At 35.6% G+C, this 12,163-nt stretch overlaps 1 protein-coding gene across 4 annotated transcripts in view; it reads right to left on the reverse strand.

Moving 5' to 3' along the window:
• The window catches only part of LOC107081643 (rho-associated protein kinase 2-like), a 43,172-nt gene extending 31,169 nt beyond the window's left edge, over positions 1-12,003 (reverse strand). For 3 of the 4 annotated variants that reach the window (XR_001481104.1, XM_015369815.1, XM_015369817.1), the window contains exons 1-4: positions 11,547-12,003; positions 3,939-4,020; positions 1,636-1,736; positions 906-1,043 (exon numbers count right to left, since the gene is read on the reverse strand). Coding sequence is in view for 3 of the 4 variants with exons in the window: in XM_015369815.1 (XP_015225301.1) it covers positions 906-1,043; positions 1,636-1,736; positions 3,939-4,020; positions 11,547-11,642 (417 nt within the window). In the remaining variant the exon portion in view is untranslated. The remainder of the gene's footprint in view (positions 1-905; positions 1,044-1,635; positions 1,737-3,938; positions 4,021-11,546) is intronic. The other variant, XM_015369818.1, reaches the window with a different exon arrangement.
• Positions 12,004-12,163: the final 160 nt, after the last annotated feature.

A 12,163-nucleotide genomic window follows, 5' to 3' on the forward strand; every position in this document is an offset into this window, starting at 1 on the left:
TAAACATGAAAATGTTAAAGATTAAAAGACGTACATAAGAACACACCCAGAACCAAAACCATAGTTTTTGGCAGCCCTTATCATGTCCAGTCATCTCCCATAACCACAATCATCATCTTCGGTCAAAAAAAAAAAAAAATCCCTCTCTCCCTCCCCTATATCAACACTGATAAAACTTGGCGAAAGACTTGAACATCATCTCATCATTTTTTTTTTAAACCCATTTCTTCTATCTTAAAAATAATTCCAAACTCCATCTCTCTCAGCTTCAAGTGATACAAAGAAACTGTCCCATGCCTTTGATAAAGCCTTGCACAATGGGATTCCTCCAAAGATTATCCAGAAGCTGTAATACATCCAGGGGCCTCCTTTATTGATATTGCAAACACTGACAAAAGTAGCCTGAAACTTCCATAAGCCACTTCTCATGCAAAGGTTATGATCTTTCAAAAAATAAATAAATAAATAAATCCTTCCTTTAAATGTGGGCATGCAGAGGTCCTAACATGAGATAAATTGTTGTTGTAACTAGGGCTGCAACTAATGACTATTTTGCAAATCGATTAATCTGTTGATTATCTTTCTGATTAATCCATTAATAATCGGATAGTAAAAGAAGACGATGTTCCTTAAAGAAGACAGTGGATCACTGCGCCTTCTGTTTAGCTACCCCTCACTTTGAGATGTTCCTCTACGACCAGCTGAAGGCTCAACACGTTCCTGCTGCTTTCAAACAAGCCTTTAACTGCGTTTTTTCTTCCTGATCACTGAGCCTTGATTTTCTTGTGCTTTTATCATTTTTATCTTATAGCACCCAAAAAACGTACTTAAAAATGTAAGATATTATTAACACTTTTAGATGACGCTTTACATGCAGGGGGGAAAAAAAACATACACATCCCAACCTGAACTATCCATGGACTGTTGGAAAATGCCATAATGTGTCTCTCTTCCCAGAAGAAGGCCGATTCCGACCTTTTGATCATCTCAAACTTGCTGAGCTGCTTCATGGCGTAAACCTTCTTCGAGGCCTTGTGACGGACCTGTTTGTAAGGTAATGGGGATGGTAGGAAGGGGTGAAGAAAGGAGATTATGCTGTAATGTAAATTTTCAGTATAACATCAGCTCAAAGACTATGACAACAAAAGGTTTTCTATGTTACAATGACAGCATATAAAACATTTAACTTGAAGCGGTAAGGGTTGTACACACCCATTCAGAGACATGTTTACACATGCACTAAACACAAAAGTACCCCCACACCATACTACATATTCATACCCCACACAGGGCCTGTCAAGACCTGTCCCTACATCCCAAAGTCTTATCAGATACCTGATTCTACAAGCACAGGAGAAAGGCAGTTAAAACATTAGGTTAAGATGGGAGAAAATATGACTGCCGGCTTTAAGCATAGGGTTCCCTATTAGAAAACTGCATAAAAAATAATCAGTTCTATGTATAAAACAGATTAGCTTGTAATTCTGTCTGTAATTTGTCTTGATTGTTGCTCCCTCTAGTGGTTCTAAAACAATTCAGGAAAAGCAGAAAAAATTGTCATATTTTAATAGAGATATGAACTTCAAACAGCACAACAAAGGAGGAGTAAATCACATCAACTGTGAAACCTCTTACCAGCTGCACTTCTCCATAGGCTCCTCTCCCAATCAACTTCACTTTCTCAAAGTCGTCAAGCTTGACTTGCAGCTCCCGCAGCTCGTTCACCAGCTTCTCATCTGCAGATAGGAGGCAAAAAAACCTTAATCTACTACTACCTCCGTTAAAAATCATCTTACAGGAGGTTTTAGAGAATTTGATTCTTTGAGGTCTGAAGCAGTGGTTTTGAACATAATAGTTTATTATTTAAATTTTAAATAAAATAGAATAGGTTTTAAAAAGTGACCAGAGAAGAGAGTACACTGCCTTTCTCAGCCTACTGTTGCAATTGAAATATTATTTGGGCAGGACAGACAAATCTAGCTGATACAGAATACAGATACTAAAAGAACTCCAACTATGCATCGCGTTATGCTAACATTATTTTTCAAAATCTGATGGAAATCAACAAACAGTATTTTATTTAAGCAGAAAAGCGCACTGCAGATATAAGTTATATTCAACAGGTTATATCGGCTTAGGGCTGGACAATACGGCTAAAACTTATGATCTATTTTTTCATTTCAGACAATATATGTAAATAATATTGAAAATAAAAAAAATTCAGGAAGACTAACAAGAATGGATAAAACAGAATCCTGTACAAACGTATAACAATTATTTTGCCATGTGTTTAAAACTCCACCGATATTAAATAAAAAAAAAAAGGAAAAAAAAAAGAGGAAACATTAAACCTCATAAAACTTGAAACGACTGTCATGGACAAATAAAGTAATCATATGTTGCAAAGTATGTTTACATTTGCAAAAGTCATATCATCATTTTTGAATTATAATGAGAAATTAATATATGTCTTGTGTTAAAAACAACTAAATTCTGCAGATGTCTATGCTACATATTTCTGATTCATTGAATTCAAATTCATATTAAAAACTATTCACTATATTAAGTCTGCAAATTAAAATGAATATATCAACGTATGGATAACACGTTATACATGACTATAAAAAAAATCGAAATGTATTTTTACAGCAGACAAAATACTTGCTATGTTTTTCTTTCAGACAAAGTTATATTATGTTTAAACATTATAATACTGTGAAGGGAATGTCAGTCAAATAAGTAAAACCTTTTGTGGAACTATGGGGCACAATATCTTCCAGGAAATTAAGCAAAAGTCTTTTTGAGTTACATGAAAACCTGAATGAGAAAATAAGGCAAAACACAAATTAAAACCAGTCTTAAGCTTTGTTCTCATAATCATGTTCCAAGTTTTAATACACAGCATGTTTCATCTACAACGCTTTCAGTTAGTTTCATTCTGATTCCTCAAACTGCACAAAGTAAACTGGAAATATGACTGAAATTCTAAGGAAAACTTTAATTTCAATTTTTGCAACCACCACCTCGCCCTCTGGGTATCCTACGCCTACAGGTTTAGACATTATTAACATACGCAGGCCTCTAGATTTTGACAGTCACATCTTTTACATCTAATACCTTCTATAGCCAGGAAAGACGTGGCCAAGATGAACTTTCAGGACATATATCTATTGTAAACATAGAGATAGCTAGTAACTAGCTAGATTTACTTTTAGAATTAGTAGTACTTTACAGAACTTTTTTATTTTACATGTGAGTGTATAACAACTCTAGCTAGGTTACATATTCTGGTTGTTCTACCAACCATGAGTAACTTGAGTAATTTGGAAATTAGGTGAAAACAGGTTGAACCTCTTTTCCTCTCTTAACATATATGCAAGAGCTGCTTCTAGGATTCATTTAATAAGTTCATGTTGATAGTTTAATTTTGAAAATTGTTTCATATGCATGAGTATGTTATGCTTTAATCATGTGATTCATTAGTATTTTTTTATATAAAGCCAGAACCTGGACATTACTCTGTCTGATTGCAGAAGTTTCTACCTTATATCAGAAGTTACCAACCAACAATTAACCAGCATTTGAGTAGCCATTTTATCGTATACTTTTATACCCTTGAGTCAGTTCTTGAATTGCTACTTTTCACTTTTACTTGAGTGAAAAAAAATTCAACTCTTGCTTGAGTCAAATTTCCTCTGGATAAAAGCAATATGTTATTTCACGGCTTCGCCTGAAGTATCGACCAATCAGCCCCCCGAAAAAAGCATTTGCCCCACTTAAAAAAGACAAATACAACAAACATACGTGCCCAGGAAGTGCAGAGGAATAATTATAGCGACTTAATTTTCTGTTAGAAGAGATTCTGTAGCATTTTTAACTCCACCATAGCAGCTGTATTGAAACAAAAGAGGTTTAAACAGTAACAGAGGAGCTCTTACATCTCTTCAGAAATGCCTCAATGTTCTTGTTCTTCCGCAGCACAGGGTAGTTGAGATCATGAGCTAAAGCGTTCATAGAATCCTGAAAGACAAAACAATAAAAATGAAAACATTTTTTAAGTACAACTTAGACAGAAAACAGGAAATCCTAATTTAATCCCTAAATATCAAAGTTGCCAGTTTTGACTCATTTTGCAAACCAGTACAAATTCAGTAACAGCATATTCTTAAAATTCTGATATTAGCATGTTACAAATATATGTGTTCATAGAAGGAAGACCTTTGTGCACTACAACAAACATTTTCTCTTTTTCAGGTTATCAATTTTCATCTTCCAAATTATCTCACAAATAGAGCAGTTTAACAAAAGAAATAGGTTTCTGTGAAACAATAGAATATGTTAAACCCCTTCGCTAATGTGTTTCTCTACTGTTGATTAACTTTTATAACATACTAAAGGAAATACATTTTTATACTACAAATTAACATGGTCTGTATGGAGCTTTCAAAGTACAAGAAGAATCCTATCATCAGTATTAGTCAGGAGAAGAATGCAAAACACTTTTTAGGTTATTTAATATACCAAGGACCATGATGACAGCAGTCTTTCTCAACTGGAGAAAATATGGCACAACAGCAACATAACCAAGAACTGGATATTACTGACAATCCTGGACACAAAACCTAAAGTTTAGGTGAGCAAGTCAGGGAAGCTACCCAGATGACAAGAGCAACACGGAAGGAGCTGCAGGAATTTTAGGTGAACACTATTTGGATCTTTTAAAGGGCTTTAAAAGAAAGCATAAGACATTCAAAGTCTTCTTTAATAATATAAAAAATGTGTTGCAGTCTGATGACACTAGTTATTACGTTTTTAAATCTTACTTGGGGGGGTGTTGGCCTAGTGGTTAGAGCAGTGCGCTGAGATGGTTGCAAGTACCTGGTTCGATCCCCAAGGCCTGCACTCTGGGTTCCTGAGCAAGACCCTTAACCCCACACTGCTCCCCGGGTGCCACACAATGGCAGCCCAATGCTCCACAAGGGGATGGGTTAAATGCAGAGATTAGTTTCTCCACTGTGAGATTAATAAAGTTCAAATAATATTATTATTATTCAAAAAGGAAAGTTTGACACAGAGGTATCTATGGAGCTAGTTTACCATTATCTTTTCTAACATAAAAACAATTTCTGACAAGTGCTTCTATGTTCCTTTTTTTCGGTTCTGATTTGAACCTTCTAATGAAGGTTTCTTTGGAAGCTTTTTTTTTCTTCCTTTTCCACTGTTGCTGCATGGTATGATGGATTGCTGCGGTCAATGGAACAAGGCAAGCGAATGGGTTTCTTTACATAGAAAACATGTAGCTAATCTGCCTGTATGATTTGGTGGAACTGTCTCTAAAAAGTACCTTGAGAGGACTTTTTTTAAACTGAATCTTTTATGTTAAGTATTTGAGCTTTCTGCCCCTTTCCTATACAACGTGAAAAACTATACAACATGTATATTCTTGTTGAAGACTTTATAACACCAAAAAAATACTAAGCTCAAAATAAACCATTGTATGTTTTAATTCTGATGTTTGCTTTAACATCTATGCTTTTTTTTGTGTGTTTATTCTTCTGCTGAAAATAAAAATGGGGCAGCTGAGTAACCATGACCTTCTTTTAGCTGATAACAGCTATAGAAACCAAATAGATGGACAAGGCAGTTAAAGGTAGAGGAAACACTTTTGCAAACTAAATTCTCCAAGTTGATGATAAACGAGAGAGGAAAAACTGAAGAAAATAAATACAGCAGTATAAAATAGTCAATAGACACATCTGACATGTCATGTCAAAAATAAAACTAATCACATGAGATTTACTTCCAGAACATTCAGACCGTTTCTATGCCTGAACACAGAGGGTTAGTAGGAGCATCTGACTAACAGCCGGGGTCTCTATGGTGTCATCAGAGCTTAAATTAGGGGTTTCAAGTTGCATGTAAATCCAAAATGTCTCTGTGATCCAAAACCTTAAGGGGCTGGAAAGGGAGTTGGGCAGGTGGGTGAGGGGGGGTTAGAATGCAGAGTGACCCTCTGTTCCCCCAAACAGGGGTCAAGTTGAGTCATCCAACATGCATGCGTGTGTCTAGGGAAGTTGAGCCATGGGTCTATTTGTTCGGGGACTGATGGGTGGGTGGGTGGTGGGGGAGGGGTGAACAGGGACGTGTGGAACAATTCTGCACCTTTAAATGGCAGTGGCGAGGGGAGATCTCCCTCACCGCAGACGGATAGAAATAGACCTAAAGGCTCAAAAGCTATTGTAGGACAAAGCGCTTGGAGGTTTGGATTCAGTGTGAGCGATCAAAGATCTGTGATCATTTTTCACAGTGGGTATATGCTAGGATATATATGACTGTGGTGTAGCTGCAGGGGAGAGGGAAGTCTGCAGATGTATTAAACATGTTCAACAGAAACAAGGAAATTATAAAGTTGACAGCTGCAGTAATATTCTTTACAGCTGCAGTAATATTCCTCTATGTTAACTATGCAGAGATGACGCAGTTTAATGATTTTCAAGAATCATCTTGTCACAAACACATCCTTTCCTTTCAAAGCCTGAGCTCAGATTTATTCAAAGCTATTTAATTACCCTTATTAAAGGTTTCCTAAAACAATTAGAGCAATATTCCATTATATACAAATGATTGTCATTCAATTTTAACTGTTTTCATGAATATTTTCAGTGGTCCAAGACACTATAGTGACCTCTTCAGATGCCAATCTATAGAAACAGGTAAAGATAGAGTGCATACCAAAAGTATAAAAAAAAAATGTTATCCAAATATCAAGACCCTGATCGAAATGGCAACATGGAGTAGATCGTATTGTGGGACAGGCAAGACAAGCCAAGTTTATTGATATTTTAAATTTTAGTACGTAGCAAAACAATTCAGTGATTAGCATAAAAAAACAGTTATTCATGTTCAATCATTATTTAATCCTCATTGCAGTGACAAAGGTAATGAAATAATTATTAAACATGATTAATTAAAGAGAAGAAATGCAGAATAAGTGCAAATGCTCACATAATGCTTGCATTATGTAGAGTCTGTTATATGGACTAAATTTTAAAACTCTGCCAGCTCCTTCAACTAAACCCATCATCTCATGAAAGCAGCACAAGAGAAAAGTTACTATAATAATGTATCTATTATAATGCAATGAATGGGTTCCTGGCTTAATTATATTAATAATAATAAAAATGTAATCAAAAAAATAAATTATACAGTGTGACACATTATTGTTGAAAATCATGTCAAATTTATGTCTTGAATTTTAAACAACCCTTTAGACAGCAATATCATTGTTTTACATATAATTGTATGCAATGTAAATAGGGGAGAGGAAAAAAGTATGTTACAGTGTATTACCAATGTACATGACAAAGGTTTTATTTACAATTGTGTGTAAAAACCCTATTTTAAATTTGTTCATAAATGTTGGAACATTGTACAAACCCAATAAAAACTGAGATTTTCTAGCCATCAGATTTCAAAGATGGCACAATATAAAGAGGCTCTGGCTGTCTTTTTAAGAGAAAACAAATTGCCCACATCCATGATCCTTCATGATGTTTGAAATTCTCAAATTCCCAAGTTTTTTTTTTTTTTTTTTTTTTTTTTTTCAATTAACCTCTTCATTTCATGGCAGGAGTCACTAACAATGTATTTTACTCAAAATGTCAGTTTGGTCTGATTTGACCAAAGAAAATCATTTAACAAAAGTTTACACACATTCTTGGCAGTAGGACGGAAGATTTTTTTTTTCTTCTTTTTTTGGCTTACTGCCAAAACAATTGATTGGTAAACAGATGGGTGACCTTTTGCTACACTTAGAAACAACTCAAACAGCTGTAAATCTCTAAAAATCTTTGATTGGTTTTTTAAATCCTAATACTGTCCTGCTGACTATGATTTGTGACTGAATAGTCCAGTAGTTTTTGCCCCGGTTCCAATTATTTTAATTTTTTAAATGTTGTTCTGGCTAACAGGGGTGCATTCAGGGTAGGATAGTTTATTTTAAAGAGCAAATTAATTCCGTTTTTGACCAGTGAAGTTTAATAAATCGCTCCTTAACTTGCATGACATGTTCTATTATACTTTCCATTTAAAATATGAAGAAGAAAAAAGGAAGTGCTTCACATCATACATTTTCAATCAAATGAGCAAGATGCTATGATGTGGCACTTTACTGCCTAGTATGAGCAGGGAGGGGTGAAATTAGTTTCACCAACTTCAAATTGCTGTTCAGTCTGTCATCAAGTCAACAATAAAAGTCATTCTACAGTGAGAGTGGTTCAGACGCTGGAACAAAATATATATATATATATATGTATTGCAATAGACTCCTCATTGATATCGATAAAAAAAAAAACTACTAACTAAAGTATTTATAACTTTATAGAACTCTGATCCAGAACTGCACAGCATTCTGGGAGATGTAGGCAGAGGAAAGGCCAAGCTAAGCAAAGTTGGTGGTTCAGCTGATCTATTTATAAAGGTTAAAGGATAATTATAAATATGGTTAAGTTTGCTATAGATTTCAGCGAACTTTTTCAGCCAGGCTTTTTCACGAATACATCATATTGGCAACTTTGGATGAACCTGTAGTGTCTATTAAAAGCTTACCAACTGATTTCTTTCTAATCTCATACCTGTAGTTTAGTGCTTTAAATACTGAGACTTTAATCATTTCCAATGAAAGTAAGGAATTAGGTAGGACGTCCTTATAGTCTATAATCCAGTAGCTCTATAGAGTCGGATTAATAATTCAAACTTGTTCCAACAGTGGTACATTGTATCATCTGCCCTGGAGACATGTAAAGGCATAATGCTGTCAAAGCAGGAAAACAGAATTCAGGAAATGTTAACCCCACTTTGTGCATTTCTGCTGTTTGCAACCATGCATGTTGAACATTTTCTTTCAACGCCGAGGAGTAGCAAAATAACACGTTTAAGCAGTCATCCTAATAAGGAAGAAAAGAAAAATGGATCCAAATGGTTCATTTTCGAGGAATTTGGACAAATCCAAACATGATCCGGTGGAGACGGACTGCGTGTTCTAAAAATGATACTCTTTCTGTGACGTAGGGTATGCAAAGTGATACCACTAGGGTGCATTTCATAACCAAAGCCTTATGATAAAATTGAATTAATAAAAAGAGTGTCTACAGTGTTCAGAGCTCCATGAATATTGTTGACAACAAAAAGCTTCTGCTATCCTTTAGCCATCAACATGTTCACCAAATCAGTAAGACAAGTACTGTACATAAACACCCCACCTACACTAAGAAATTAAACAGCAAAAGCCTTTATATATTTTTTTGGCTTATTTTGGGTAAAGATATAAACATGCTGCTTACTCCAAAGCAACAAACACAACTGGTAATGCAACCCATTTATTTCGAGTATGTTTTATATGTCAGGGTATATGACTAATTTTCAAAGTAACAACTTTGCTTTCCAGCAAATAGGTCTTAGTTGTTGAATAAGCTCCCTTATAAAGGAAATATTTTTTAATAAAAATTAATTTATTGTTACATTCATCCAACAATACATCCATGCACATCTTAAATCAGGTCACCAGGGCAACAGGTCCAGCAGGAAACTTTAAACACCCAGTTCCCCTACAGCTTAATGGCATCCCCCATTATAAACTGGAGGAAGTCCTGAGGGAGAACCGATTTTTTTCACTTTATAAATAATTTTTGCCCAAGTGAAAATGATCCATTTAAAGATATCCTGAACAGGGATCAAAAGTTGTATTTTACTCTCTACTATAAAATAAAGAAATCTATACAAAACAGAAACCAGTTGTAGACACACAGGAACCAGTAAGCTGAGGTCACGGCTAATTATCTCCAACTCAATTCTAGGAAATAACTCCAGCTTCCTGCCTGTTATTCCCCAGCATTAGGAAGCATGGTGGCCATTGTTATTTTAACCCACAGAAGCTCTTAAAATTTGGGAGCCGGTTCTGGCTGAAAATATTATATATATTGAACATTTTGAAGGATGAGCAGTATATATGTGGGTCATTTGAGTCATCCGTTTATGCAGCAATAAGAGCCCAGCTGGAGATATCAGCTATCACAGGCTTTACATGACTTTACTTGTGAGTCATCAACCCCAACAATAGACACAATTCTGTAATTTCACACGTGGAGTGATCACAAATTCACATTTAGCTCCCTTATTTGTTGGTTACCGTTTTTCTAATAATGACTACAGCTCCAGTTTTTTTCCCCCCAAATATAAACCCTAAACAAAATGTGCTCATTTGCATTTGGAATTTTCAAAATTTTGTCAAGCTGAACTACAAACCTTAAAAAAAAGCAGATAGTTTTAATTTTTTCTTTTTATTTTACATCCGTCTGTGTTTACCAATTTGGAATTCCAGCCAATGAAGAGACATGGAACAAAACCTTTGTATTATAGCCTAGATAGTATAGTATGTTATGAGTTGTTACCATGGAGTTCAGCATGATAGTACCACCACTGTGCCTATGCTTTCAGACAGAGTACTCAGGTGTGATTCTTTCTTCCATTAGAATCATTTTGTATGTAGACCAAAAAGTTTGCTTTTGATCTAATTTTACCAAAGCACCATCTTTTATACGTCTGATGTGTGTTCATAAGCAGCGTTTGAAAAACTGTAAACAAATCCTCTTATGGGTTTCTTCCACATATCGTTTTCCTTCCGCATCAAATGCTAATTTGTGCTTCAATGTTAAATCCAATCCCAATAAAACACACTGAAAGTTGTAAATACTTGTTGTAAATCAAGGGACCTAAACGCACAGATAACAGTAGTGTTTTCTAGATTCCAGGTGTGAAAAATCTTCCTCTAAGAAAATCAATTACAAAATTAGATGTTTCTCTTAATTAAACATTTCTAACCAATCATATATGCTTTGTAAAATATTGTTAACAAGTAGATTGAAATGCATGTTGATCCAGACTTATCAGTCATGGTTCTGCAAGGTAGAATCAGACCCCCAGGCTTTTACTTTGGTATGCAAAACCTGTCATGGCAGAAGCCAGTTACACCAGCAGGCTTGTTTAAATATTGCAGGCTCTTTACTTTGAACATGTAACAGGCTTCTGCCAAGCCCACTGATTTCCTTAAAGACCTTTTCATTTTCAATTAGTTTATTGCCCCCAATTGAAACGAATCACAATGACTCATCCAAACACTATCGTGGTGTAGTGTGTAAAAAGGGAGTTTTGCATTCCATGCAGGGGAAGCTGCTGAACATTGGATTTAGGTGGGGCTCCATCTGCTTTTCTCTTCACCCTAGATTGATAAGCTTTTATAGAAGTGTTCAACTGATGTTAACCAGGCTTTATATATATATATATATATATATATATATATATATATATATATATATATATATATAGTTTATTCTTAGCTTGTACTTTTCCTAAGTTTATTACAGCAGTGTATGTTTAGATGTTTAGGGGACCCGTCTTTCAAGAGTATAATTGCTCAGAAGTATGCGCGCAGTTTGCTGGGTCTCACGCCTGTACCTGTGTGGGGCCCCCAGGGCATGTTGCTCACTCACCAGCAGGGTTGATAAGTTAAGAGCCGACTGTGGATTCCTCATCATGGACTCCAGCTTCTTTAGCCGGCTTTCCACTCTGCTCTCCGCTCCAAGCATGATTGCAGTTGAGTTTCTTCAGTTCAAATGTCATAAAAAAACATGAAGATAAATTAAAAAAGAACAATTGCAGGTCTGACTTTTGTGTTTCCCTTGTACTAGTTGAAGGTGCGCTCCTTTCCTTGGCTCAGCTCCTCAGATCATTGCTCCTCTGTGCAGTGCTTGAGTTGTCAGGTTAATTATTCGTCCACAGAAAAATAAAACCTCCCGACTTCCTTTCTCCTATAAATAAATCACACAGTCAAAGAAAAATAATACAGAACCCCCCTTAAAACGCAAATTAAAAAACGTTGTCAGGGAATTCAGAGACGCGTAAGTTTGTCCCAGAAGCGCCCTATCAGCGCAACAAACCAGGTAGTTGAACAAAACATGTAACACCACAAGGGGGGGTGGGGGGGTCTAACCTGTGAGACGGTAGTCAAGGGTTTAAATACAGCGGTACTATTTCCGGTTAAAGACTAATTTACCAGAGTAAAATTTGAATAACAGTAAAGAAAGAAAGAAAGAAAGAAAGAAAGAAA

The sequence above is a fragment of the Cyprinodon variegatus genome, unplaced genomic scaffold (genome assembly GCF_000732505.1).
Source record: "Cyprinodon variegatus isolate N-32 unplaced genomic scaffold, C_variegatus-1.0 Scaffold38, whole genome shotgun sequence".
Lineage (NCBI taxonomy): Eukaryota > Metazoa > Chordata > Actinopteri > Cyprinodontiformes > Cyprinodontidae > Cyprinodon > Cyprinodon variegatus.